This window comes from Vicia villosa, linkage group LG1 (assembly GCF_029867415.1).
Source record: "Vicia villosa cultivar HV-30 ecotype Madison, WI linkage group LG1, Vvil1.0, whole genome shotgun sequence".
Classification (NCBI taxonomy): Eukaryota; Viridiplantae; Streptophyta; class Magnoliopsida; order Fabales; family Fabaceae; genus Vicia; species Vicia villosa.
In genome coordinates, this window is record NC_081180.1 from 7,012,497 (window position 1) to 7,037,815 (window position 25,319).

Below are 25,319 nucleotides of genomic sequence, written 5' to 3' on the forward strand. Positions count from 1 at the left end.
TAGGTTTTAGTTTGGCAAAATACCCTGTTTGGTCCCCTTAAGTTTACCCTCTGGTTCACTTTGGTCCCTCAATTAATTTTCGTGCCAATTTGGTCCTTTAAGTTTCTAATTGTAATCACGTCAGTCCTGTCCGTCAAGTTGGCTCTAACGTCCGTTTGTTTTGTCTAGCTGGCAGGTGATGTGTCATAGTATATTATGTTTTCCTTCTTCTCCCCCAATTCAATTTCACGTTCTCCTTCTCCCCCAATTCAATTTCACGTTCTCCTTCTCCCCATCTCTGCACTTCTTGTTCTATTCTCCTTCTCCTTTCGTGTTCCTCACTTTTCTCCCATCTCCATTCTGATAATCACCAACCATGAAGGAAAAACATTGTTCTGAGTTCTTCAAAGAGCCAAAATCAGAAAGCAACGAGTCTTGCGTTCTTAGTAATGCTCGTGCTATGCCAATTTGTTACTGTGGTGATGCTGCTGTGATTCGTAGGGCAAACACTGACAAGAATTTCGGAAAGAAATTTTGGGGATGTATCAATTACAAGGTAAGCCCTAATTTTTGGTTTGGTATGTTAAAGCAATGTGAAGAGGTTGTGTTGTTGATACAAATTTGTTATTTACAGGGGTCGGAGCAAAGAGGTTGCGGTTTTTTCAAGTGGTTCAATGAGGAAGTGGTGGAAGACAAATGTGAAGATTTGATACATAAGTTTAAAATCTTATCCAAGGAATTTGAAAAACTGAAGTGCAGAAATGAGGATTTAGGGAATAGGGTGTCTGAAATTCAAGGCCAATTGAAGAAGTTTCAAAAGTGGAAGTTTATATGTTGTGTAATGTTATGTTTTTGGTTTTATAGGATGTTTTAGTATTGGCAATTAGGATGTTTCTGGTTTTTGAATGTGTAGTTTGAATGTGTAATTGTAACACAATTGTGAAATGAAATGAGTTTTAGTATTGGCATATTTGGTGTATAATGCATTTGACAGACCAAAACAAACATGACATTAACACATTTCATGATATTTCCCAAATGCATACAAACAGAACCAAAACAACAAACATAATTGTTGATAACAAATATAATTGTTCAAACTGTCTTCAAAATACATTAACCATAAACATGTTGATAACAAACATGATTGTTCAAATTGTCTTCAAAATACAAACATGACATAAACATGTTGATAATAGACTTCTCCAACATGCCTACAAACAGAACCTAAACAACAACCATAATTGTTCAAAATGACTTCAAAATACAATAACCATTACCCTAATTGTTCAAACAGAATTCAAATTACATTAATACTAATTGTAAGACTAAGTAAATTTCTTGGATGGGAGCCTCTTTGTTGGGGTAGTCCTTCTAGTTGTAGGTCCAATCACATTCTTTGCTGCAGATAATCTTGTTGTTGGTCCTGGGGCTACAAATGGCCTTCGTACACCAAGCTTCTGTAACTTCCCATCCACTTTTGACTTGGCTGCATTTCCCTTAGAACATTGTCCAGTCACTTGCTTTCCTCTAGAAGATTATGTTGCACTCATATAATCCTGTGTAGATGCTGAGGACTGAGTTGCAGGCACCTGTGTACTAGTTGGCTGACTTGCATTAGTAACTGTTGCTTGACTTGGCTGAGTTGTATTTGTAACTGTTGCTTGACTTGGCTGAGATGCATCAATAACTGTTGCTTGACTTGGCTGAGCTGGTGTTGTCACCTTGCAAGTTAACTTGTTATGGCCAACCTTCTTGCACCTAGAACACTTAATAATAAAACATGTCCTTCTCATCTTTTTATCACTCCCATCAATCTCTCCTTGCTCAAGATTTCTTCGTTTCTTTGGTCTACCAGGCATCTTCCTATACTTAGGTGGCTGAACATCTGGATATGGAGTCCTGGCCCACAAATTAGACCCATTCACCGGGTAGAGAACATGCTTGTATACTGCCTTGTAAGCAGAAACCCTATAGTAGTCAGGAATGTAATCATCAACCTTAAAATTCCTACTCTTCATGGATGCCATTGCATGGACACAAGGGAGACCTGTTAGTTCCCATCTTCTACATGAGCAGCGCAAATCCTTCAGATTCACACTAAATGTCTCAGCTGGGTTTTCCAAATGCCTCACTTCAAATATATGCTCATCTGCCATTCTACAATAACAATAGCTGCAATTAATAGACAATACTTATCAATACATAACAACACTAATAGACAATACTCAACCATACCTTACAAGCCACATGTTGGTAAAATTGCTAGTTATTTCCAGTTTCTTTCTAATGTTGGGTAAAATCTCATTACCAGATACATCTTGGAACCTCATTCTGTTTTTTGCCCATCTCTCCATGAGGTAAGTTCTGATCTCTTCAAGCATTGTCACAAGTGGTTTTCCTCTAGAGTCAAGAATTACACTGTTAAATGACTCAGACATGTTGTTGAGCACAGCATCACATTTGTTGGTTGTCCTAAAATAGGACCTACTCCAAAACCTTGGTGGAGTCTTCATCATATGGAGATATGCTTCTGCATTGGCCAGTCTCATTCTTTTCATCTCTCTTTCCCAAGCTTGAGCATATGTTGACTTTGCTGCCTTCCAGATAACTTCCTTCAACATCTTTCCAGGAAATCTTTTCCTAAAATTATTATACAAGTGTCTAACACAAAATCTTTGTTCCACGTTGGGCAACAACTCATCCATTGCAGGTAATAGCCCCTGAAAATTAAAGTTTACATTATACAAATAATAAGTTTACTTCAAAGAAATAATAAGCTTACATCACATAAATATACAATGAGGAAGTTGTACAATACCTTTTGTTGGTCTGAAATGAAAGTGTAGGTTAAACACTCATTAGCACCTCCTAAGTCAGCAATCAACAACTCCAAAAACCAAGTCCAGCTATCCTTGTTTTCACTTTCCACCACAGCATATGCTATAGGAAGCATTTGATCATTAGGATCCCTTCCTATAGCTGCCAGAATTTGGCCCCCACAGAGTCCCTTCAGAAAGCAGCCATCCAATCCTATAACATGCCTACTTAGTTTGAAGCTTTCTTTACAAGCTGCATAACAAATGTATAGCCTTTTAAAATATGGTCTTTGGTCATCAACACCTTCAGGAACAGGGTCCACATTCATCTTAATTGTAGATCCTGGATTTGCTTTCAACAATTCATGACAATAGTCATATATCCTATTGTAATCCCCTAAAAATGACCCATCAACCTTATCCCTGGCAGCCACTCTTGCTCTTATTGCCTTGGTCTTGTTTATCCCCGCATTCCACTTTCTCAAAGCCTTTTCTTTTATATCTTTAACCTTCAACCTAGGATTGTTTTTCAAAGAGTTCTGAATTCTCTTGCTCAACCACTTTGTAGATAGCAACTTCACATTGTACTCCCTACTACAATTATGTTCATCAATTATCTTTCTTACTTGCCAAGAATCCTCATCTGGTAACTTGCTACAATAGAGCTCCCATTGACAGCCATCCTTACATCTTACCCTTACTCTTTTCTTGTCATTCTTTATAAACTTCAGATCTCTACCATTCTGCACACCATATGATATCACTGCATCCTTAATGTCACTCTTGGAAGTGAAATACATACCAAGCTCCCATTTGTAGTTGGACATATCTTTCTTTTCTTTGTAAAGTGGATACTTCTTCCTATTAATTCCACTACTGTCATCACTATCACAACCACTTTGAAGATCATCACTGTCATTATCACTCCCTTTACACTCTCCTGTATCTTTCATGTGCTTCTTTTTCCCACTAGACTTTCCATCACTATCAACTGAAATGAGATCAGCAAGTTCATCTTCATCTATGTCATCATAATCATCAGATTCATCCTCAAATGATACCTCAAGGGCACTATCATATTGAAAGTTCTCATCCTCACTATCATCATCACTTTCATCATGAACCTCACCCATGTTGTTTGACTGACCATCAACATTTCCTCCAGTTATATTACCAACTCCTTCTTCAACAGCAACATTGGCAGCATTCAAACCAACTTCTCCTTCTTCTACAACATTATTACCATTCAAACCAACTTCTCCTTCTTCTACAACATTATTACCATCCAACCCAACTTCCCCTTCTTCTACAACCTTATCACCATTCAACCCAACTTCCCCTTCTTCCACACCAACATTGGCAGCATTCATCTGTTCCAATTTATCAGCTATTTCATCATGTAACTCATTAAGAAACTTTTCAACCTCATCTACAGATTCCACATCAACATCATCCACTGGTCCATCGTAAAAATCAGGTTGAGATAGTGTGTGTTCAATGTAAATGTCAACACTTTGGTGCACCCTGTAAATGTCTGCAATTTCTAAAGCACCTGTGTCATCAACTAGCAAATTCATACCTAATTGTGGATCCTTGTAATACATTTTGTCAAAGTCCCTATAACCTAAGTCTTTCAAAACACCTACTAACTCAAAATAACTCCACTTATCAGCATCTACTTTCAAATTATCAACCACGCCTCCCTCGTACAAACTAAAATCAGAGTCAACGAAATGACCACCATGGTGAATTTTCAGATCCAGGATTTCGTCCATGCTCACCTAACACAGTTCATTAACAATATTTCAACCCTAAATCTACAGCAAGCCCTAAATAAACAAAACCCTAAATATCGTTAAACCCTAAATTATAACAATACCTAATAACGTGCAGAAAATACTTACCTGGTATAGGGCCTTCGTCTTCAATCGTATGTGCTTCCTCTTCGTTGCAAAGGCTCCTTCTCCTTCTTCGTATTCAGCTTCTCTTGTTCGCAGTCCACTTCTCCTTCTTCGTTTTGTTACTACAGAATGAGGGTTGATTGAGGATTCTAAAATCATTATGTGTACACTTAACCATTTTTATGCCATCTGGAATCCTCTTGACCACGTCATCACACAAATTGCCATCTGGACACTTTTTCTGACCTTTGGCTAACGTTTCAGTAACGGAAGGACAAACGTGATTACAATTAGAAACTTAAAGGACCAAATTGGCACGAAAATTAATTGAGGGACCAAAGTGAACCAGAGGGTAAACTTAAGGGACCAAACAGGGTATTTTGCCTTTTAGTTTTTATAGGTCCAATTTATTTGATTTAAAGTTTAATATCCTTTTTGTTCCATTGTCTTTATTATTGGGTCCATTTTTATTTCTTTTCTTTTAAAATGGCTTCTTTGATCCTTATTATCTTTTAAAAGTGTGTCACCTTTGTGTTAGATTCGTTCGTCAAAATCAAAACTAATTGTCAAATGGTGTTGACGTAGTAAGTAGGTGCTGAAGTGGTTGAAAAATGAAGAAAATGTTAACAATTTAACGAGTAGCCATTCTCATTTCATTTCTAACACATCTTAACACTGGCGTAGAAAACTTAAGTGAAAATGTAATCTGGAGAAGCGTTGAAGACGAAAGCAAGAGATTGTTCAAAAGTTGAAGACAACGGAGGCGAAAGCTAGAGTGAAAGTGTAATTTGAAGAAGCGCTGAAGACGAAGGCCAAATCGAGTTTAGGATTTTCTACTATTCTGCTAGTGTTTTAGGGTTTTTGTCCCGTTTCGCCCCCTTTAATAATTTTATGTTTTCTTGACTTAGGTAGAAATGGATGAAGACTTGTGTTTGAAAATACATCATAGTGGTGACTATATAGGTAGTGAAAAAACTATGTATAAATGGGCAAATGCAATGAATTAAAAATTGATGTGGATAAGTCGAGTTACTTTAAGTTGGTTGGTATAATGAGGAATCTAGGTTATACTGAGGTAGATATCATTTATTATATTGACCCCACTTTTGGGATGAATGTGCTTAATGATGACAAATATGTGTTAGAGATCATTGACCTCTGTATGATTTATATAAGTATTGATGTTTATATACAACGTCCCATGTCCCAACCAGAGTATGTTGATAGTCATATAGAAGAAGATGTAAATATGGAGGAAGATATAATTCTTGAGAAATGTCCAATCCTGACGAAGAAGATATACTTGCAAAGATTTATAAAGAAGTAAATAGGGATTATAAGCAAGGTGGTGAGAGATTGAATGATGGTGGTGAGGGATTGAATGTTGATATTGATACTGGTTTGTTAAATATTGATACAAGCTCTGATGACAGTAATGATGAGAGTTATAATTATGATAGTGCTTTAGAAATTGTCTTTGATGATTTTGATGCTACAAGCTTTACATTATCATTTTTCATTGTTTATTATTAATTGTGAATTATGTTGATTATACATTAATGATTGTGCATTATGTTGTAGGATGTTATCTGAGTATATCTTTGAGGTTGGACATATTGAGAATCATGCGGATGATTTTTTTATCAACTTGAACGATCATCATTGTTCTTGCAGAAGATGGCAACTCACAACTTTTCCTTGTGTTCATACAATATCAGCATTGAATAGAAGAAACCTAAATGTTGATGACTACAACCTAGAGTTTTCAAGAAATCAAGGTATCAAGTTGTCTATAGCTCTGTCATTTATCCTGTCAATGGAACTAATTTATGGGTCAGGACAGAGTATCCAGATGTTCAATCACCTAAATACATATAAATGCCAAGAAGATCCAAGAAGAGGAGGAATCTTGAGTTGAATTGATGAGAAAAATTGTAAAATGAGAAAAATTGGAATGGTTCTTAGGTGTAGTAGGTGCAAGTAAACTGGTCACAATAAGTCTACATGTAAGATGACACCATCTACGCAAGCTTCTCAGTAAGCATCTCAAGGCACTCGGGATATGGGAACTTGGGAATCTCAGCAAGTATCTCAAGGCACTCAGGCTAAGGCAACTCAGGCATCTCAGCAAGCATTTCGAGGCACTCAGGCTAGGGCAACCCAGCCATCTCAGCAAGCATCTCAAGGAACTCAGGCTAGGGCAGCCCAGGCATCTCAGCAAGCATCTCAAGGAACTCAGGCTAGGGCAACCCAGGCATCTCAGCAAGCATCTCAAGGAACTCAGACAAGCGATGGGAGGCCAAAAAAGTTACACGTTAGAAAGGCATCTTCATTTGTTATGCAGGGTTTAACAACCAAGCTATGTGTATCAAAAAATGTAGTTGGCCCCATCATAAGGAGGATCACTCCAACAAAGAGATCCACTTCAAAGAAGATCATTTAGGATTTAGTCATGTAATGTCTATTTTAAGATGTTTAGGTATATTTTGGATCCACTTTTGCAATTATGATGGATGCTTATTTTGAATCAATTTTTTAATTATAAACCACTCCAATCATATATTATATTATAAACTATGTTTTGTAACCCTACGTGAACAAAGTTAAATGAATGGTGAACAAGTTTATTCAAATTTCAATAAACTATTCAGATTTTTTAAGTTATACCATTTTACTGTCATGCTGGTATTGAAACATTATCAAATTTCAATAAACTATTCAGATTTTTTAAGTAATACCATTTTACTGTCATGCTGGTATTGAAACATTATCAAGTATAATGCATAAATTATTCATGCTACCAATTGAAACGTCATAACTATTTGAATTCAACTGGTATGTTGGTATTACTAAGTCAAAATTAAATAAGTTTATTACCTAATTCAAAATTGCAACATTCTGGTATTACAAATTCAAAACTTAAACCAACATTATCAAGTAAAATATAGTGAAATTACTTAATCTTGAATTGCTAACATAGGGAAACTATAATTTGATCCATAATATAGTGAAATAAACATTATCAACTGAAATTGGTACTCATACATAGTGAATCATGGATTGCTAACATAGTATAATTACTACATCTTAACTATTACAACAGTGAACACAACATAAAACATAAGCTTTTAAAACTCTTTCTACTTAATTGTATTTTTCATAACAACTTTTAATTCAACATTAGTGAGTCTTAAGTGTTCAACCTCCCTTTTTGCTTCTTCAATTTCTTTTGTTAACATTTTCATCCTACTTTGTTGCTACATCATAAATTGTTCCTTTTCATCTACAGCTTCTCCATAGTACCAATCAAAGAAGCCACAACAAGTGTGATTATATTCCTATAGAGATTAAGAAAGAAATAAACAATATCATAAGTAGAAGATTCAACAATAGTTTAACCTAAAACTTTTACAATTCAGCTTACCTTAAAATATGGACAATCCCAACAAAAAAAATCATAGTTGCTGACTGTTCTTGTTCTGCCAAGAACCGCAATTTCTCCATCGACAACAAGGTTTCCATCGAAGATTAGAACTACTATAAACATGTGAATCACTACTTTGAATACTCTTGTTTTTCAATGATGATGATGAACGATGCCCAAAACTCGTGATTATGGAACCAAAGCATTCGATTTAGGTTTCATTTTTGGGATTTTTTACACTTTTCAAATTAGGGTCCATTTAGGTGTGAGAAAATCAGAGACGGCACAGTCAAAAAGAAGAAATGCCACATCAACTGTCCCAAATGTTATATTTGACGTCACTTCTGATAATGATAACGGGGGGATGTATGTGACTCTGTTTGAAAATATAAATGATCAGAGTGCTAATTTAAAAAAACGTTATCAAAATAGACCACGAATAGAAATAAGAGAACATAAAGATGTTTAACCTTGATTTTAATTATATCTTCGTCACTTGAATCATTGATTTGTTTCTTTTTTTTTTCTTTCGCACCGGCTCCGACCTACATAGTAGATCAACTAATCCGGCTCGTGCTACGGAGGCACGTGCACTGCCCAAGTGTTGTTTCTGTCAGAAATCGAACTCGGTATTCGCCGAATATCGTCCTATGCAGAGACTCGTTTGCCACTCTCACTCGAGTCCAAGCACTTGGTTTTTTTTGGTGCACCAGCCGATTTTTTTTTCACTTTAGTTCTTAAACAAAATCTTAATTATTTAATAAACTATTGCTCTTCTTAAATTAGTCTATGATTACGTGAACATGATAAACATTTCTTTTAGTATATAAAATCCATTAAACTAAACTACACTAAATCAAAATTAATTTATATTTACCGTTTCATTCAAAAGCACATGATAGTGATAATCAATATTTCTCCAATTATAATTAGGATTTAGGAAGGAGCCATTGCTCCTATATAATAATTTATTTATCACAAATTAGATATCACACACAGGAAATCTATATCATAACAGAAATAACAATAATGGCATTTATGAACTAACAATAAGTTCAACAATTTACTCTGTCAAGAAAAACAGAAGAAAAATGGCAACTAATAATGAAATACAAAAACATTTAGACCCCCTAAGGAATGGGCCACTATGTTGAAGAAGCTTGCTTGGCTTATGAATTAGCCAACTGAAAAACAAAATCCTTAGCTTTATGGTTTTAACTTTTCCCTCAATAAACAACTCTAGACAACAAAACAAAAATTATACAACTCAAGAAAATACTGACCCTGGAAGCTCCACTTAAATATCATTCTGTAATAGAGATTGCTCTATAACTCAGTATGAGCATAAAAGTAAAAGTAACTTCAAAGTAATTAAACATGACAGAGAGACATCCATCCATTCATCCAGATATAAGTATTCTCGTGCATGCGAAATCTTTCGACTCACTGGAGCAGAGCTTGGCATGCCTCAATATCAGATACTTGTGCATCCAACACAGCTTGCCCGGATGAAGAGCTAATTACCTCGAGTGTGGCTTTGAATATTGCTTTCTGGAAGTAGTCATCACTCACCTTATTAAGGATTTCTCTAACCACCTTAAAGTCCAAACCACCAGCCAAAACTAGTTTCCCTATTATCTCGCCAAAGTTGCTGGGTGCTTTTGGTAAATCTATGCCAATATCATCAAGCAGAGAAGCAAATAACAAACATCCAGTGCCTATGTCTCTAGCTGAGAGAATCTTCTTCAAAAACAGATGCTCAATAAGCTTAGCAACAGGCTCAACACATGGCGGGCTTTTATCTAGCCCAAGGGAAATGGCTTCCTTGACGAACTCTGGGTAATAAGTCGGAGCTTTTAATTCCTCCACGCACTGCAATGCCTCATCCAAAAGTCGAACATTGAAATACTCTTGCAGAAGAGAGACGGTTTTGCGTTGAAGGTCATCAATATTCAATTTTGCAGCTGGGGCCTGGGGCTTCTCAGGGGATGCAGCAGAAACAGATTTAACAGGTGAAGGGATTTGAGGCGTAGGCTCTAAAGCTGAAGCAAAGCTTGTTGGACGACCTCCATGAACCAGTGCACTATTTTTCCCACTTACAAGACCACTGCTACCTTGAGGCAGTAACTTTGAGTTTAGGGCAGGGGATGGCTTGGAAAGGAAAGGAGACTGGCCACGTCCTCCAGATTGCGACATGTCTCCTCTTGGCATAGATCTAGTCCTAGGCACCTCCCAGTTATCATTATCAATACCAGGCATCCCAGGCATCTTCCTCACACCCGGCATACCAGGCATTAAACCTCCTGTACCAGGTCGTGCAATGGGAAAGCCTCCAGCGCTGGTATTTCCTTGAATACCAGAAACACGGGTGTTTCTCATATTAGCAGTAGCACCTGGACGCAACCCAAGATTCTTTTCGGCTTCTGAATGGATTTCAGATATGGTTTTGGCCTTTGCCTACATATAGATAGAGTAAAACATTAGTACTTGATATATAAAAAAACAAGTCAATTCAACATTTGAATTAAAACATAATGTATCAACAGAATAATAAATTTTGTAAGTTTACCTCTTCTCGTCTTGGGATCCAGTTACTAGCACGCAAATCTATAACATCGCGCACCATGAATCTCATCCTTGGTACAAGTTGGGGATTAGTGCTCAATTCTTTCAATCGGCCAAAATACATATCATTTATACGTCGTGATTTTGGGCTTTCATCAAGCTGCTTGCCAATAGTGTTGAAAAAATGACATATGGCTTCAACATTTTCCTCAGCTGGACAGACCTTGCTGTCAGAAGCTCCTAAAAGCTCCTGTTCATTAACATCATTCAGTTATCCAGGCAAATTAACCAGGCACGTGAGTACATACACTCAAACCAATAATTACAAAAAAAGAGACAAGTCATGAGTCTTGATATAACCTGAACAATGTGGTGGACAATCTTTTCAGGAACCATTTTTTGCTTCAGCAGCTCTCCAATTAAACGGATGTTTCCAAGGGTACGGATCTTGACAACCCTTTCCTTGTCACGTCGCTCTGACTCCTGCTCAGGAGAAGTCATCTGCGCCAATTCTTCCCTCAATTTACCAGCGCCTTCAAAAGCTTCCTGGCAGTTATTCAAGAGTACTCTCTTAAAAGTTATTTCTTTACCATCAGGTTCTTCAGATGGGAATGGGGGCAGCTTTTCATTAAGATCAGAACACAGTTGCGCATACATGGGGCAGAATGTTGGTTCAAGCACTGCCTTGTCAAATATCAGCGAAATAACTCCCTGCAATTGCAAAGAAAAACTTTATCAAATATCAGTGAAATAACTCCATGCAATATCAAAGAAACAAAGTTGAGAAGACAACTAACAGGGATACAAAGAGAAATATATTTCAAAAAAATAAAGAACCTTCAATATATCAGCTGATGTAATGCCAGAATCGATCAACTGACCCTTCAAAAGATCAAATTTTTCCGGAGTCAACTTATTCAGTATACTGCATTAAAGTAGTTAACAGCATTTAGAATAGTGATAACAGGAATGGAAGTTAGGATTCAAGAAAAACAAAGTCAGATAATAATCTATATCAAACTCTTGAAAAGATAAGAATTAAAAATTACCCTTTAACTGTTTTTAAGACACGGTCCTTGTCAGAGAGACTTCCCCTTCTAAAAGACCATGGTACCTCAGCCTTTACTAGAGTAGGAGCAGGTCCTCCCTGAAATAATTAATAATACAAGAATAAAATAATGAGGTCATAAAACATATAAACAAAAATAGATAACATGAATTTTTGCCAATGTTTATTACCCCTTGGCTAGAACGTGGGTACTGAGAATTTGGTTGACTAGTGCCAAACTCTCTATTCTCCTTGATATTATCCCAAGACCTCTCATCTGCGTTAACCGGAAGTTGCGCAGATCGGCCACGCCAATCACGATTATCTGGTTCAGCATATCGAGTTTGAGTTTGAGTTGGAGCCTGCAGAAGAAAATATAAAATTAATACACGAAATTAAAACTAAACATTTTGATAGACATAAATAAATTAATAAAAATGCCAATGTATCATTGCATGCGTCAAAAGAATGAAATAGTGGAATATCATTCAAACACAACAATTCTTCATTCATGGTTGTGATAAGACCCTGCAAGATACTACTAATAGTATGTTCACTTCAAGATAAATCAATCATATATTACCCAAGAGGTTGAAAAAGAATTTAGGCCTTAGAAAGCTAACAGAATAAATAGAGGACAGAAAAGACACTTACATTGCTTTCGACACGACCCCAACTTTGATCTTCACCAAAAAGTTCAGCATCGATTTCATGTCTGAGCTTTAAAATATCTTCAGGGATCTCCTCAGGGGTCTCCTCAACAGTCTATGAGTAAAAGAAATATTAGTCATAAGATACATGGATTTAATATTGGTTCACTAGAGAAAAGAGATCCAAAAATGACCCAAAAGATTACAGAATATTTATCCAAAGACTTAGAGAACAGCCCGATTTGCCTTCTAATGAAGCATAAGCTTTCACAAAATACATGGATTTAACATTAGTTCACTAAAGGAAAGAGGTCTAAAAATGACCCAAAAGTATACAGAATATTTATCCAGAGACTTAGATAACAGCCCGGTTTGCCTTCTAATGATGCATAAGCTTCCATGAAAAAAGTCGGAATACTATAGAAAGGATTGCAAATAGATAGCGTGTGAACAAAAAACTCATAAAGGAAAAGTATTACTAATTTGAAAAAGGAAACAACTAGCCGCAGGGGCAAATTATCAATACCTTCTTAATATGCAAGAGCTCTTCTCTGGAATATCGCACCCGCTCATGGCCATCAAACTGTGAATCTCCAATCTATAATGCAAGAAGTAGTTAGATACAAATCACATAATATAGTCATAGGCAATCAAGAACCATCCAAGCATACAACCCAGAGAAAAAAAATGAGTTCAAATAAAAAATAACACAGAAATTATATGTACCAACATCACAGTGTAAATAGCTATCAAGTTCAATTGTCGTCAGTAACATTTAAAAAAGCACTGCCTTTAGAACAAAGTAGAAATATATTGAAACCTACAGCAACTATGAAAATCAAGTTCATTCAAGGATGAAACACAAATACACCAAGCGGTAATCAATATGAAAGATAGATGATTGGTCCATAGATAAAAACATAAATATAAACCATAATACAAAGGAAATTATCAGATTCTATGCAACATAGTTGCCACAATCGACCAGAATTCTGAAACTAATTTTAATGTATGTGGGATCTTCATGGGTGTTTTGAGACTCCGTCAAACCCACCTAAAGCCAACACATTGCTTTCTGTCCATATTTACAGCAAGTACACATCTTAAGTGTCCCACCAAGAATTAGGACATTACAATCAAACCTGACATTTGCTATATGGATCTTAACTGAAATCCCCAGCTGCTAATCCGAAAACAAAGAACAGCAAACAAAACATACAAGTCTTTTTTAAGTATATGAAAAGTTAGAAAATAAATCAGTTAAATTCCAAAATACACAATCAACACGTCCGAACACATTCAAAATCACAGATTTGTACAAAACTAAACTACATAATAAAACAACAGTGCACCGACAAGTAAAGACAAATCGTTCGTCGAATTAAAAACGTTACATCTCAACTTAAATATAAAACTTATAAAAGGAAAAACAGAATGACTCTTGATATTAATCAAGTTGAATTAATTCAAACACAATAAAGTAATAAACACGGGAGAGGGTTCCGCATCGACCAAAATTTTTAAATTAAGTTCTATGTATGTGGGATCTTTATGGTAATTTGAAACTTAGTCAAACCCACCTAAAGCCCACGAATTGCTCTCTGTCCATATTTACGGCAAGCACACACACTTAAGTGTCCCACCAAGAATTAGGACATTAAAACCAAGCCTAACCTCTGTCTTAACTTAAATCCCTAGATGTTAAACAGCAAACAAAGTACAGTAAACATAACACACAATCGAGTACATGCCAGTTACGCCTTATAACATGCTTATACAATATAGTTAGATTCCAAAACACCCAATAATCAAACACAAAGGCATTCAAATCTATGGATTTAAACAGAAGAAAACCATATAATAAAGCCACAGTGCTATTAAACACCAACCCCAAAACTCACAAAAGTAAATTTACACAACAAAAAAACAGCAACAGATTGAATCTTAATATCAATACTCGATCTAAAATATTAAAAACATAAACTTTAAAGCATTTGTGAATAAAACCCTTCTCATAAACAACCTAAAAAGAACAAAAAGCAAATAAATTTAATTAAAAAAATCGTAAATTTAATAGAAAAAAATCAGATCCAATAGAAAGGGGGTTTATACCTTGAATGCGAAATGAGATTGAGCGGCACCATGTTGACGAAGAAGATCAGACGAAAAGGAACCAAAAGCCGGGGAAACCGATGAGTTGGAAGAGGACGATTCAAATCTAGGCGCGAGAAGCCTGTTTCCTCGACCACCACCAGGTCTCAAGCTTAGAACAGTTTGATCACCTTGCTGCATACCTTGTGTGAGATCGATCTGGCGTTTTACAGAGATTGCTAACAAAAAGACAAACTTCACCGGCAACGGAGGTGCGGCGGCGGCGATTGAAAAAGGATAGGATAAATGGAAGAGATTGGATTGTGAAGATGAGAGAGAGGCTAGGTATTGGATATTTCTCTCTCTTCTGCGGAGTGAGAAGAAGAGAGAACTGCGTGCGGTACAACGGAGGGGTCACAAAAAACCCTTATTACTGATTTGTGCGTTGCGTTCGAATTAAATAATAATATATTTTTTCACGAAACTAGGTTAAGGTTCAAGTGTGTTTTTATATATATTTATCTAGGGGTAACAATTTCACTACCCTACACATAAGATTTTATTTTATAAAGATTTTATGTAACAAATATGTAACAAATAAGATTTGATTGCTGCTTCAAAAAAAAAACAAATAACAATTGATATTATATCGAAAAATTATCTTATAACCATATCAAATAAAATATTTATTTAAGTCAAAAAGAAAAAAAAATTTAAAAGTTTATCTTATCTTTATATAAAAGAAAATTTAAAAAAAAAACTCAAATTTATTAGTCTTTAAAAATATATATATTTAAAAGTTTATTTAAATTTATGATAAGTTTTATAATTATATTTAATTTATAAAAAGTATTTCGAAATAGTTTCTTTAAAAATAAAAGTTATTTAAAAAATTATAATATATTTTGAATATATTTATGAAAAGGGAAATTCTGTAACGAAAATAACTTATTTGTTATTTTTTTTTAAAATTATATATATATATATATATATATATATATATATATATATATATATATATATATATATATATATATATATATATATATATATATATGAAGAGAACAATTTTTTCTTTTTGCAAAATATTTGAGTAAAATACATTTATCAAAGAAAAAAATTTAATAAATCAGCCATTTTATTAATCTCACTAAATTTCTGTATAAGCAAGGCCTAATTCGGCCAAATAACGTAAAGTTATAGTTATAAGGGGTATACCAATGTTTATCAACTAGACTATGTTTGGTATTGTCTATGTTTCGTATTCTATTTTTAACATTCTTAGCAGTTTCACCCTTTTTTTCAGGCCTCAACAACTTGTGATTCCAAAGCACATCATTCTTTATTTTCCAGATCGTTGATACAACCGCAGTAGAGAACACTTGACTCTTAAAGGAGCTAGTCATTCCCCTGCCAATCCATCTAGTGATATCATGTAAGTTAGCATCCTCCATATTCCATCACAGCCAGCTCTTTATACTACTCCAGCATATATCACTATACATACAATGGAAGAATGAGTGTTGGTTAGTCTCTTCCTACATACCACACGACAATTTTCATTGTTCATAATTCTCATCAGTTTCAATCTGCTTCTTATCTTTAATCTGTCCTAGACTGCCATCCAAGCGATGAAGTCGTGTTTGTTCACATTCTTAGCAACCCTAATGGTCTTGGCCCGCTGTTTCTTGTCAAGCTCATCTTCTATGAGTTTATTTATCTTTCTGATGTTGTAAGTATTTCTTGCAAAATCCTGCCTGTCAACTTTATCTTTTATTATCCCTTTCACTTTAACAATCTTTTTCTTGTACCAGCTTCCTTATTGTGGGATACTATACTCCAACCAATCTTTCTCCTTGAGATAGACATGGTGGATCCATTTGACCCACATGTTCTCCTTTCTACTAATTGTGTTTCAAACATGTTTTCCAATGGCTGCAGTGTTCCAACTTAAGTTGTTCTTAAAACTTAGACCCCTAGCATGTTTAGGTTTACATATCTTATCCCACGCAATGTTTCCAGGAGTACAGGCAGAAGTTTTACATGTCCACGAATAAGTTCTGCATATTGCATTTATCTCCTGGATCACCTTTTTTTTGGATAATGATGATTTAACTCCGTAGGAATGTATAGTAAGCAGAACTGCATTTATCAGAACAAGTATACCTGTAAAAGATAAGGTTCTGGAACTCCATATTCTGATTCTTCCAGTTATATTGTCCACAAGAATTTGGCAATCTTTTGTAGATATCCTCTTGGAATTAATTGGCATCCCTATGTAGATGAATGGAAGGTTATTTCTCTTGAAACCAGAAGCTTTAAAGATTTTCAGAATATCATAATCCTTTGTGCCACAGTTATATATTTCATTTTCCCCTTTGTTTGGATAAAGCCCTGATGTTCTTGAGAAAAGATCTCGACCATGCAGCATACTGTAAGTGGACAAATAGTCCTCATGGCAGAATAATAGAACATCATCTGCAAAACTGAGGTGATTCAGTTTTATAGCCTCACAGTTTTCAGGGAATCTCAACCTTTCCCTCTCTCCAATCTTTGCTATGATACGGGACAAATACTCCATACTAAGCACAAACAGTAAAGGAGACATTGGATCTCTTTGCCTCGTGCCTCTCTCTGAGTTAAAATAACTGTGCATTAAACCTTTCATCATCAAGGATAACTTGGGAGTCTTGACACATTTCATGACCAGATCTGTAAAATGTTTGGAAAATTTGAGCCCTTCAAGCATTTCCTCAATGAAGTCTCACTCATTTGTATCATAAGCTTTCCTTATGTCCAGTTTAATCATGAAGTTAGCTTTGGAATTTTTCCTCCCATAATATTTCACCAAATCTTGACAGATCATAATATTATAGGCTATAAATCTCCCTTTCACAAATCCTCCTTGATTTTGTGAAATAAGCTCGGGCATAATATTATTCAATTTATTGCATATGACCTTTGTGGCCACCTTATATAAAACATTGCAGCAAGCAATCGGTCTATAATCTCTGACAGTTGCAGGGCACTTAGTTTTAGATATGAGAGTAAGAGTTGTGACATTTATCTCCTTGAGAATGGTTCCACTATTAAGAAAGGAAGTAATAGCACTAATCACCTCTCCTCCAACAATCTCTCAGTTATCTTGCAGGAAATAGCTACTATAGCCATCAGGACTAAGGGTTTCTTCCCAGGGATGTTGAACACAACCTGTTTCACCTCTTCAGCCTGGTATGGTCTTAAAAGATATATTTTTATCATGAGTCACTTTATTCCCATGTTCAAGCACACTCCTCTTAACCTTCATACGTTGCTTAATGGAGTCTCCTAGCAAGCTTTTGTAAAAGGAGATAAATTCATGAAATACCTCGTTGGGATTGCTGATACTATTCTGATTATTCCTTTGCTTTATGCTAGCATGAAAGAGGGTTGAGTTGGCATCTCTATCTTTTATCCAATCCTGCTTTGTTTTTTGTGAGAGGAACTCGTAGTAAGCTTTTTGAGTAGTCATGGACCTGTTTTTCGCTTTACATTCTTCTTCGATGAGAGCATGATTAAGAGGATCCTTCTTTAAAGCTTCTTGACAATCTTCCAAGCTCTTCATTTTTATCAAAAATTTAAAAGGATATTTTATTGAAGATGTTACTTGTAAAGTGTGTGGTACTTAGGTTTCTTTTTTTCTTAATAAATTTTAAAAATCGAGATATGTTAAATCATAAAGAAGTAGATGAATGTTGTTGCTCGTTGGTTTTTAGAGCTTAAACGTAATTATTTACTTATATTGTATGTATGTTTATAAGATACCTAATATTTTTAAGTATGAGACTATTTATATAAAATCTTTGAGGGATAATATTAGATTTATTGACGGAAAGATGGATTTAATATATTTTTGGGGCAATGAAGAGGAATTTGACAGTATGTGTGTAAATGATAAATTATACATGAGGATGTTAGTTATAATGGAAATCAAAGAGATGATGATAATGAGTTGTCCATAAAATAACTTTTATTATTATTTGACATTAATATATTAGAACTTGTATTTTATGTCTCCAAACTCAAAGGTTGATTGTACTTTAATGCATCTCATGTTAGCTAGATTAATATGTATCAATATTAAAGGTTGATAGCAATACACTACAAATTGAAAGAGAGTATTTCACAAAGAAAATAAGCAAATAAGTCTTATTATGGAAAAATATTTGAATAGATGAAAATTAGTATGATGTGGATTATGAACAATTATATATAATTTATTAAAATATATATTAAGTATGAGTGTAATCTATGTGTGATGATAAGTTGTATAAAAAATGACCATTGCCCCAAAAAAACATTCTTTCTTTTATTAGGTGTTGGAGTTAATGATGAAGGGAGATACATAAGAAATACCATAAAATCTTTGAATGAACATTCAAGATCTGAAAAATCACAATTATTGTCCCTTTGTCAACTCCAAAAAAATGCAACAAAGAGTATTATGTTAAAAAAGATAGTAATATTCAATGGGATTGGAAATCAATCAATAACATAAATAAAGAATATGAATAAAGGAATCCATATAAAAGAAGAAAGTATCCATGTATAGTTTGTTTCAATTTGTTAATAATGATTATCACGATCCTTTTAGACGCCAAATATAGGAATCGAGAATCACAGTTTAGTCCAACTCAATCACGTTACTAAAATCAATGGTCTAAAAAATAAGAAATAAATTATTTTATCTTCTTCAAATCAAACATAATTGACTTAACAAATTAATATAATTGATTATACAAAATTGTACAATCTATAAATATAAAATTAAAAATGGTTTTTAAGCTTTTCGGCACGGTCCTCATACCTAATTCGTTTCAAATTTGATATGCATAATTAGTATTCTTCTAGAAAACCTAGAATCCATACTTTACTCAAGTTGATCTCTACCACGTGATTGTTTTTCTTACCACTATTCATCCCGTTGTTAATTATGTGTTAATCAATATTATGTCGGACGTCTCCTACATGGACATTTCCCTGCATAAGTATTTTCCTTTTTTTTAGCAAATGAGATGCTCGAGAATTTGTGACACCTTATGTATATCAGAATAAAAAGGAAAAGGTACAAAAAAATAGGGCATAAAATTTGACATTGTGTAACTAAAAAACAACTTTAATGGATAATATATAACAACTCAGATGAGTAAATCAAAATAATCCTAAAAGGTAAAGAAACAACAAGTCCATATCCAAACAAACAACAACACGCCATTTGCAATTGTTTCTAGCCACACTGTTTGAATTCAATCATAAAGGATTTATACGAATTTAAACATAGCATAGTTAAAAACCCTAGATAAACCCGAAACTCACTTCATTTCAAGAATTAGAATCACCACCTAACTAACCCTAAATCCACAAACCCCATAAGGAAAGATCTTAAACTTTGAAACTTGCAAATCTCAACAAATATAGAATCAGAGGAAGAAATATCAACAAAAAACTGAAGCAGTGAGCACATAGATTGACAATCGAAGAACTTGGTGACGAACAAATTGAGATAAAAACTCAGTTAAAAAAACAATTGATGAGTTTAAGCCCAATCACGATAATTAATTGGTTTAGTGGTGATGTTGTCGATCATGAGGGCTTCACACACCATCATCACTTAAGCTACACCTAAGAAGGGTGATTTGGATTGACAAGGGATAATGATGTAAAAAAATAGATGGTGTGTCTCTTGTAAGAGAGAATTAACACAATAAAGTATTTTCAATTTGTTGATTCTGACATTCAAATAAAATCAAAATGCATATTAGCAGTGGTTTCAACTTTAGTGGTTTAGTCACATCCAGTGGTGGAGCCAGGAATTTTAGGCAGCCTGGGCAAAAACTTTATACCATTGGTCATTCATCTGTTTTAATTTTCACACCTTATTTTTACTAACTTTGCCCTTGATTTTGTCTAAAAATCGGCTATTAAATTGGGGAGAGTACAAAGGAAATAGGGGTAGAGCCCGGGCGCGTGTCTGGGCTCGCTGGGCCTTGGAATCGCCTCTGGTTACATCATCCTTTGGTATCACGTATATTTAGTGACAACATAAATTTAAGATTTGTGTCACATATTAATATTCGTTTTCGATGAATTCCCCCCAATAAAAAAGATCTTACTAACAATATTTTAGTTTATTGTTGATGATTTGATATTGTGTTAGCAAGCCTTATATAACATGGGGTGTTTATTGTACAATATATGACACTTTAAATACCTTAAAAGTCTATGCCTTACTAAAAATGGAATAAGGTATCGATATGACATAAAAGCATTTGATACTAAAAGAAATATTAATGCACAGTTGATACTAAAAATATTAATGCACATTTGATACTAAAAATATTAATGCACATTTGATACTATCATTATTATATTCTACAAAAAAGTACAATATGATAAATTATAAAATAAATTGGATATTTACTTATATATAATTATTCCAAGATTTAAAACTACACAGCCAATTACATGCGCACATGAGAACTTGAACTGAGTCATCCTTCAAAAATATTGATATTTGTTCAAAATTAAAGCATTGATGCAAAAAGCATAATCAGATGCCACGATGCTTATTGAAATGCCTAGTACATCACAAATCGTCTTTGTAATATTGCGACATTTGCAATTTGTTTCCTTAATAATAAGACAATATATTAAAACTTGTTATGTACATAACTAGAAATAATCTGTGGAATGACGAGGCAATGACTTACTATTGTGTTTATGTTTGTTGTGCGATAGAGAGGTACCTAAAAGGTCAGTACTCCAATGCACAAGTCAATTAGAGAATAAGGAGCAATGTGTGAGTTACAGTGGGCTTGAATCATATTGTTTCCTTCATGGGGTGTACCTTATATATGAGAGTTGGTTGAGGTGTCTAATACCCTAATCAGGTGTGAGGCTTTGTCCTATTGAGCCTTTAATAAGCCAAATACGGTTGTCGTTAGGGCCTCTCATGGCATAGCAGTGAGAAGACTTTAAAAGAATTCGGTCGGGTTCCATGTGCTATGGTTGATGCTTGGAGAAACACGAGAGATTTGGTAACTGAGATGGATACCTAGGGAACACATGTATTAAATGTTAGTTTCATCATTGAGACATTTCGCATAATTTTGCTGACATGTGGTCCAAGATTTATATATTAGGATGTATCTCCTCTTTTTAGGATGTCTAAGTTCACTCAAATGTCGTTGTGTTCCCGAGGCAAAATCAATTGGCCAAGTAACTCCAAACACAATATGGAAGATGTGAGTTGTGTTGGTTGAAAAACGTCGGGCAATTAAAAAAGTTGGGTTTACAAAAATATTTTAAGTTATTTTTATTTTTAATTAGAGATTACGCAGTGGAATAGAAGAAATAAAAAAGAAAAATAGAGTAAAAAATATAGATAATGCGTAAAGAAAATAATACAAAAGGATAATAAAAAGATAAAGGAAAATTAAAGAGAATATAGACCATAGTTCTATACAGGTTCGTCCTAACCACATAGCATATCTTTGTCCCCAAGAAATTTATCTTGAAAGTTCTACTAAAGATATGAGATTTTCATTAGTTATGCCCTCCAACCTTATTACACTACTACGAAAAACACCTATAATTACAGTTGCAAAAGACCTGTAATAACGGTTGAACAACCGTTGTTAGGTAGGGCGTGATTTTATGTGGGTAATTTATAACCACGGTCCAATGCACGTGGTAGAAAACTAGAAAGTGCACTACTTATAACCACTGTTATTTTAAATAGCCATGGTGAAAGGTCAGTCAGTATTTTTATTTTTGCCACGTGTTTTACCTGACTACATTGATAAATTTCATCACAATATATAATATTAAATATTTTTAACACAACAACAACAAAAAGAACAATAACAAGAACAACAAGATCAATATCAACAATAACAATAACAACAACAAGAAGAACAAGGACAACAACAACAACAAGGACAACAACAACAACTAGAAAAACAAAAGCAAAAACAAAATAAATAAATATAATTGTTAAACAATAATATTTTACCTGACACAAGCACAACAATTAACACTGCTAAGTTGAATCCATGTTTCCATGCCTCATTCAATTTAGAGAAGAGATGATGGAGTTCTGAAAGCTTAGGGAGCTTAAATAGATAATGTCAAACCTACAATCTAACCTAAGAGGCGGGAAACATACCAAGCACATTTGACACCTGATGAACAACAATTATTTTGCAATACCAAATGGAATGAATAGGTCGAAAGAATAATGTACCTTGAAAGTTCTTCAAAGGTGATGAATATTATAACCTACACACAAAAAATGGAAGAAAGCATATGAATAACATGAAAGAAAGTGTATGAAGATGAAGAAGAAGAAATATAAAAAAGAAATAGTTTTGAAATTGATTACCTTTTATTATTATGAAGAAGAATAAATGGTTTTGTGGAAGAAGAAGAAGAAAGACATAAGATGTTAGAGTTTTGCTTTGAAATGATCCTTCACTAGTTAGAAAAATATGAAATAGCGACCTAAATGTGGTTTGTGTGATGTTGAAAAAATATGACAAATAGCGACCTAAATGTGGTTGGTTTGTGTGATGTTGAAAAAATATGAAAAATTAGGTACCAACAAAATTTACAGGAAATCCACCTCGATTCCGCTAAAAAATAGCGTAATTTTTTAAGAAAGATAACAAACATATTACATTGAACGCGCCTTGCAACCAATGTAAAAACCTATATTTTACACCGGGTCAGTAAGGCAACCGATAGGGGTGTTCAAAACTAAACCGGCCCAATACAAAACCGCAAAACCAAACCAAACTAAATCGAAAATCGCAAAAAAACGCATTTGGTTCGGATGTGTTTGGGCCATTTTTTAACAAAATCGCACGGTTTAGTTTGCAGTTTGTAATTTACAAATCAAACCAAACGACATTATGTTACAACCATCATTCACTTAACCCATATCCAATCCAAACTCAAACCTATTATGTCGTAGCCTTACGATTACGAATTATTTTCCCTTCCTCACACTTAAGGTTTTAGTTTAAGTCTTCTCAAATCTCGCATAGCAGTATCGCACCTTCTTCTCATCTTCTTTTCCAAGTACATATCACCTATTCTTCTCTAGTTTCTCATCTTTTAAGTCTTTCATTTTCATCTTATTATTTTTATTCTACTGTTGTCTCTTCCAATTACGTTTTTAATGTTCCTCTTATTCTCTAATCTCTCCTCAATTGCTCTTTATTTTTCATCTTCTATAATCTTTCACTCCTCTTTTTTCTATTTCATTATAATATTTTTGATGTTGTTTTATGCTAATATTTTATGTTTTTTATTCCACTTTTATCTACTCTTGTTTTTTTATATTAAATGGAAAGTTGTTGTCTGAATATGATGAGTTTTGTTATTATTTGATAACACATAAATGACTAAATACAAAATTATGCTGCCATCTATATGTGTATGTATGGATTAATAATTTTTTTACACAAAAAAACCAAACCAACCCAAACCGCATTGGTTTGGTTTGGTTTTATCTCTAAAAGCCAACCGAACCACACACTTTTTCTCTTGCGGTTTGGATATTTTTTACGTCAAAACCGCTCAAACCGCACCGCAAACACCCCTAACAGCTGATGTTAAGACCTGTATTTTATATTAGTCCATTAAGACAACCAATATTAAATAGTGTAGTTATTTAAAAAAATAGAATTAACCCCCTATTTCACATCAGATATAACAGTCAACCGATGTGGTAGGTATATTTTTCACATTGGGTTATTGTCCGATGTAAAATGTCTTTTATTTATTACATCATTTGACTTTACATCGGACCCAGACCCGATGTAAAATGTGATTTTTGCCTGATGTAAAAAGTCTGCACTAGTGGTATAACTAACTGTCATGAAATGTCTTGTAGTAAAATAATTAAAAATTCAGGAGCGTAAAAACTATTTATTGTGAAGGCAAGCTTCTACAATACTATGTTTCGATGAAGACAACTATCATAAGTATGCATCAATAAAGGATGAGCAAAAAGATCAAATAAGCTATGGATAAAGTTTGCAACCTTCATGAAGTTTAGCTTTGGTTGATTGATCTTCAAGTCATAATGGTACAAGTTAAATACTTTTATATTAGTATTCCTTAGTGCTCAAAAATCATATAAACTTTCATACATATGCATGCCCAAACTTATATATGCATGGCATAAGTTTCCAACCTTGAAAAACATGCTTTTTCACCTTTTATGCTGAGGTAACCGGTTACCCTGGTTTCAGTAACCGGTTACTGAAACTTTTTCCACTGGTTTTTGTATGGGTAACCGATTACCCTTGTTTCAGTAATCGGTTACTGTGTTGAAAATTTCAAAAAATATGATCGTTGGAGTGGGTAACCGATTACCCTGCTTTTGGTAACCGATTACCTGCTGAAACATTGCCTTGTTTCATTTTGCTTTATGTTCAAACGTGAATATCTTTTCAAACATTAAACATTGCATTGTTTGGTCATTTTATACTCTTTCTAAAGGGTGTAAATACCTATATAAATACCATAAACTTCATATTTAAATCTCACCTCTTTCATTACAATTTACCACATTTTTGATCATATATTTTCATCATATATTTTCATACTAGTGTTTCATACTTAAACTTTCATTGAAACTTTTTCTACACATTGTTAGAAAAGTTTCTCATTCATACATAAACACTTGAGCACTATTATATCATTGTAAATTGTTTTGCTTGAAAGAGAAGATCAATCTTATAGATTGATATATGTTCATTAACATTTCTACTCAAATATATTCATTATTATTGA

The 25,319-nt window shown here is 34.1% G+C and overlaps 3 protein-coding genes and 2 non-coding genes across 5 annotated transcripts; 1 reads left to right on the forward strand and 4 right to left on the reverse strand.

The window, feature by feature from the left end:
• Nucleotides 1-355: 355 nt before the first annotated feature.
• On the forward strand, nucleotides 356-897 carry LOC131626331 (uncharacterized). Its single transcript, XM_058897430.1, has 3 exons — nucleotides 356-535; nucleotides 614-760; nucleotides 844-897. The coding sequence occupies exons 1-3, from the start codon at nucleotides 356-358 to the stop codon at nucleotides 895-897; spliced, it is 381 nt and encodes a 126-aa protein (XP_058753413.1).
• Nucleotides 898-9,135: 8,238 nt separating this feature from the next.
• Nucleotides 9,136-14,914, reverse strand: LOC131627625 (eukaryotic translation initiation factor-like). The gene is made up of 9 exons (XM_058898468.1): nucleotides 14,499-14,914; nucleotides 12,913-12,984; nucleotides 12,391-12,501; nucleotides 11,928-12,098; nucleotides 11,738-11,835; nucleotides 11,526-11,613; nucleotides 11,049-11,399; nucleotides 10,693-10,938; nucleotides 9,136-10,580 (listed from the first exon to the last, which is right to left on the reverse strand). Exons 1-9 carry the CDS (start codon nucleotides 14,676-14,678, stop codon nucleotides 9,567-9,569), a joined length of 2,331 nt encoding a protein of 776 aa, XP_058754451.1. The 5' UTR covers nucleotides 14,679-14,914; the 3' UTR covers nucleotides 9,136-9,566.
• Nucleotides 13,392-13,495, reverse strand: LOC131645535 (small nucleolar RNA snoR103). The gene has a single exon (XR_009297143.1). It is a non-coding gene; the product is annotated as a small nucleolar RNA snoR103 (small nucleolar RNA).
• LOC131645537 (small nucleolar RNA snoR103) lies at nucleotides 13,919-14,021 on the reverse strand. Its single transcript, XR_009297145.1, has one exon. It is a non-coding gene; the product is annotated as a small nucleolar RNA snoR103 (small nucleolar RNA).
• Nucleotides 14,915-16,392: 1,478 nt separating the features above from the next.
• On the reverse strand, nucleotides 16,393-17,085 carry LOC131627147 (uncharacterized). The gene has a single exon (XM_058898280.1). The coding sequence runs from the start codon at nucleotides 17,083-17,085 to the stop codon at nucleotides 16,393-16,395; it is 693 nt and encodes a 230-aa protein (XP_058754263.1).
• Nucleotides 17,086-25,319: the final 8,234 nt, after the last annotated feature.